The sequence below is a fragment of the Lottia gigantea genome (assembly GCF_000327385.1).
Source record: "Lottia gigantea unplaced genomic scaffold LOTGIsca_124, whole genome shotgun sequence".
NCBI classification, from domain to species: domain Eukaryota; kingdom Metazoa; phylum Mollusca; class Gastropoda; family Lottiidae; genus Lottia; species Lottia gigantea.
This window is the reverse complement of record NW_008707309.1, coordinates 5,738-10,272: the sequence shown is the minus strand read 5'-3', so window position 1 is coordinate 10,272 and position 4,535 is coordinate 5,738. Positions and strand designations below refer to the sequence as shown.

Genomic DNA, 4,535 nt, shown 5'->3' with positions numbered 1-4,535 from the left:
GATCCAATAACTATAAACTTTACACCAAAATCTAGAGAAACGTGTTCCTAAATTTAGCTGGAAGTTTTAACTAAAAAAATCAACCGTTAATTTTTGAACCCCAAAACTTAAGGTTTACTTAGACATTTTAAGTTAATTCATTTTTTGGTAGGTGTTTGAAAACAACTGTATGTATTTAATCAAAATTAACAACCAATCACAATGTAAAATATAAATAAGTAAGGGGAGTTAACTAACCTGTATCTGATAGAGTTTTAATACAGTTCTCTACGTTAAATCGTTGTGTCCCTGACAACCAATCACAATGAGAGAGTCTAAAAGCACCTTGTAATAACCTCACGAAAACTGGTTGATTTGTCTACAAAAAACAGCATTATAAGATTATATGAAAAGTTTATTAGCTGATTGTAATGTTTCGCCAAAATGTTGTTTTGGATTTCAGGTTTCGTTTTGCAGTTAGGATCATTAGTAATAGGTTTATTTATTATGAATAAGCTTAAGATCAAAATGACTGCTCCATGATTGACTTATTGCCTTCAGAGAGTCCACATAGATAATAATGTGTAGTCATGTTTGTCAACTTGGTATCTATTTTAGAGAGTCTGTAAGCTCATCCTGTTTATCAAGTATGAATAGTATTATAAAGTATTGATAAAACAACTGTGTGATGCAAGTCATTATATCATATCGTGTTAAAATATCATGATGTATCTGATCACTGACATATCGTGCAGGCACTAGTCTATTGGCTCACCTGTATGGAAGTACTTTGATCGGAATACGAAGAACTAAAATACGTGGAAATAATATTCATTACAGTGATAGTAACGTAGTCGTGCATCATTTGGTCGCTATGGTTAGGGTCACATGGTGTGTTACAGACCTGTAATATAATATATAAATAAAATTAATAATTTTCTTCAATCTTCAATCACTGATGCCTAAATATATTGTACAATATAAACTTTGTATCTATTGAGTCATAATGATATCAGTCATGGTCAGGTATATTGAAAACATCTTTGGGTCTGTTAATATCAAAGGGATTGCAAAGAGGTTTTCTAGCCTTTTTATGTGTATTGGGGACACCTTGGACTTCTATTTGGGACATACCAATTCTTCGTTCTACGCCTGTGGTTCCTGCAATTCTTTCATTTCATCGGAAATGACACAGCTCCCGCAAAAGAATTCGTAACCATTATACCACCAGACCACAATAACATGATAATATATTTTATCTCCCCTTACAAGATGGCAGCATTTCTAACTAAAAATTGCTGCCTCATTCTCATTTAGGATAACTGAAAACTTACGATGGCCATATCTACGAGAAAATTCTCAAATAAAGTCCACATATGTCTACTGTTAAATAATTCCTTCATCTCTACCTCCGTATCAACATAGCAATGGTTTAGAAAATTAATATACGCTGACTTCACCTATAAAAATAGGACAATTTAAATGAATTTTCAAACATCAGAAAATGATTTTTATGCATTGTATATAATTTTTATTGATAAAATCTAAAAATTATCCTCAGGCACAATTAATCTCTATAGTTGGTAATAATAATTTTACAAGTATGTATGTATAAGCGTGCATTAACATTTCTTATATTCCTAATGTTATTTTCTAAAATCTAATAAAAATATGAATAAAAAGAATTGTGCCAACAACTTGTGAAAGCATTTGCTAGATATTTGAATTTAACAAACCTCTGGAATACAATCTTTATGAGTCACAACTCGTACGATATCGTCCAATGGGAGAAGAGAATGACATTTGATCTCTGTAAACAGACACTTCCCCTCTGTACAGAGAGCCAATAGTTGAACGAGATTGATATGATATTTTAACGGAGATCTTTCGTCAATTCTGTTTCGTTCCTGATTCATCAGATTAATTAACGTTTCAAACGAGGCTCGGTCGTTATAAAATACCAACACTTCTTCTCCTACACTGATTAACTGAAAATAAACAAAATAAAAAAATAACACATTCGATGTGATAAACTGAAATTATAATTAGTTGAAGCTTTCACATTTTCATGATGCAAAATTGTTTTCTACGATAATTTTGTCTTTCGATTGCCTCAAATTAATAAAACAATTTACCTCTGCCATAACCAGTTCCTGCCCTTTTCTACTTCTCTCTCCTCCCTTGACGATAGTTTGTAGAAATTTGAGATATTGAACGTGTCGACCGTGAGTCTCTATACAATGAACGAAATGTTGTACAACTCTTTCTGTTATTTCATTACATAAACTGATATTATCTTGAAATATCGCGGACATCGTCTTCGCTTCTAATAACTAAAATATAAATAAATAAAAAATTACTACAAAACAAATTATTTTACCAACAACACTACATGTTATATAATAGGGCAAATATTCTTACTACTTCAAACTGTAGAGGGGTTGGTCTATAGAAGACAGGACATGGTTCATTATTACTAAGCCTCTCCAGGATGAGGTTGAAACTACCATCTTCAGTCAACTTAGTTATAAATGGACACGGATAATCCAGGAAAGATCATAGCCAAGAGGTTTGATCAAGTACCAGCTGATGGAAAGAATCTTGTAAACCAGAGTTGTAGATAATTTCTATTTTTCTTTGAGACAATAAGGGTAAGATAAATCATAAATAAGTTACAATAAACTCAGACCTACCCCAGGATTAAGGAATAAGTCGAGGTTTTGATGAAGTAGAGCTTGATTAGGTTGATTACCCAGACAGAATGATTGAAGAAATTCATGAGCTAGTTTCATTATTTCATGCATCCTAATATCAGATGACTGAAATAAAATAATTTAATATTTAGCATAAAAACCAACTAATTTCTATCAATTTTTAAAATCTTCTATTTTCACAACTTCAAATCTAACAACACTCTAATGAAGATATCCAAATCACAAATATCAACATCAAAATAGTTTTAAACAGAATGTTAACACTGCGCTGATGCACATTAATCATTAATTCTTTGCTACTTCTTTTACAGATATTTATGCACGTCTGTGTCAGAATCTAAACAATAATACAAGAAGTCCACTATATTTTTAGGTAGTATTTGTAATAATAAACATTATCTGGTCTTATAAGTATGAATTCATTTATTACTTTTTATTGTATTTCAAAATATATGATGCCTTCATTTTTATGTTTTACAACTTTGCTCAGTAGACAGTTCAGAATTCAACTGTCTGACCGAAGTTACTTTACCTTATCATATGGAATCTGTAGTAATTCTAAAACAACAGTATGAGCTCCCATATTCCGTAACAATCTCTGTTCGTGACGTTTAGGTTTTCTATTTCCGTCACCCCCAGCTAGTTCCTGTACACACAGTTTGGTCAGACGTAGTAAAATCTATAATAATAAATTACATCACTAACATTTCATACATGTTTTGGATATAACTTCATCATCAGGACAGTTGCTTGCGAATATAATCCTCAAGCAAGTATGATGTGTATCCCTTTCTATTCCTCCAGTAAATCTGAAAAAAACTTGACACCAGAAGATAATTTCAGATATTCAAACACAAGACACAAATTTACTTACTGATTTCATTTTTTTGTAGTTTTTGGCCGACATCTGATCAATGGGTGGTCCTAGGTCAAGGTCAATAGCTGAACCCTGATCATCTGATAAATTCTGAAAACAAACAAATACTTTGATTATTCTTTAGTTTTTTAACTTGAAAGAGTATAGGCTACAATATAATCAGTACAAAGCCGTCCAGGGTAATTTGGCAAAGTGAAAAAAGATCAATATTTATCATTTTTAAAATAAAGCATTCTTTAATTTATCAAACAAATGAACGGAAAAATTTTTATAATCATTAAGTGACATTAGGGGTAGAGATCACATTTAACAAAACACAAATTTATGATAATACTGGAGTAGTATATCATAAAATCCTGTTTAGTAATTGTAATATATTGACATGGAAAACCGAGACTATGGATTATGCTTCAAAGTGCTTTGGTATCGAGATTATTGTATGCTATATATATATCTTTTCTACCGCACGTGCAGGCACTTGGCAGCCATCTTACCTACTGTAAACATGTATTAAACTTATAATATACAACTCACAGTGTTCTTAATTGAATACATTACAGTAATTACACAAAAAAGGTATGTAGACTCTCTAAAATGAAAAACTTGACAACATAGTCACAAGAGTGGTATCAAGTATGTGACAAGAAAAAATATTAAAACTAACCAAGACAGTAGAAGAAGATTTCGAATCACCAGATTTCTTTTCTGTTTTCTCCTGCAACAAATAATTATAATTAACATCCTTGGAGTGAACATATAATAATAGAATATAACAAACCACTTGTATAGTTTACCGTGAAATATTTTTTATTTTGTAAACCTCTATCTGACAGAATGTTAATGACTGTACAGAAACTAAAATAATTTACATTTCTGACAGTATATTTTGATCAGGTTAAAGACAACTTGAAGTCTTGATCTCCATTTTAAAAAGTGTTATGTATGGCTGATAGAAAAAAAAACAA

General features: G+C 31.1%; 1 protein-coding gene across 1 annotated transcript in view; it reads right to left on the bottom strand.

Annotated features, from left to right (window-relative positions):
• Positions 1–2,294, bottom strand: part of LOTGIDRAFT_138352 (hypothetical protein) — a gene marked incomplete at both ends in the record, with an annotated part of 25,000 nt that extends 22,706 nt beyond the window's left edge. The window contains 4 exons of the mRNA XM_009048539.1: positions 755–883; positions 1,314–1,439; positions 1,716–1,967; positions 2,115–2,294. Coding sequence (XP_009046787.1) covers positions 755–883; positions 1,314–1,439; positions 1,716–1,967; positions 2,115–2,294 — 687 coding nt within the window. The remainder of the gene's footprint in view (positions 1–754; positions 884–1,313; positions 1,440–1,715; positions 1,968–2,114) is intronic.
• Between the last annotated feature and the right edge of the window lie 2,241 nt (positions 2,295–4,535).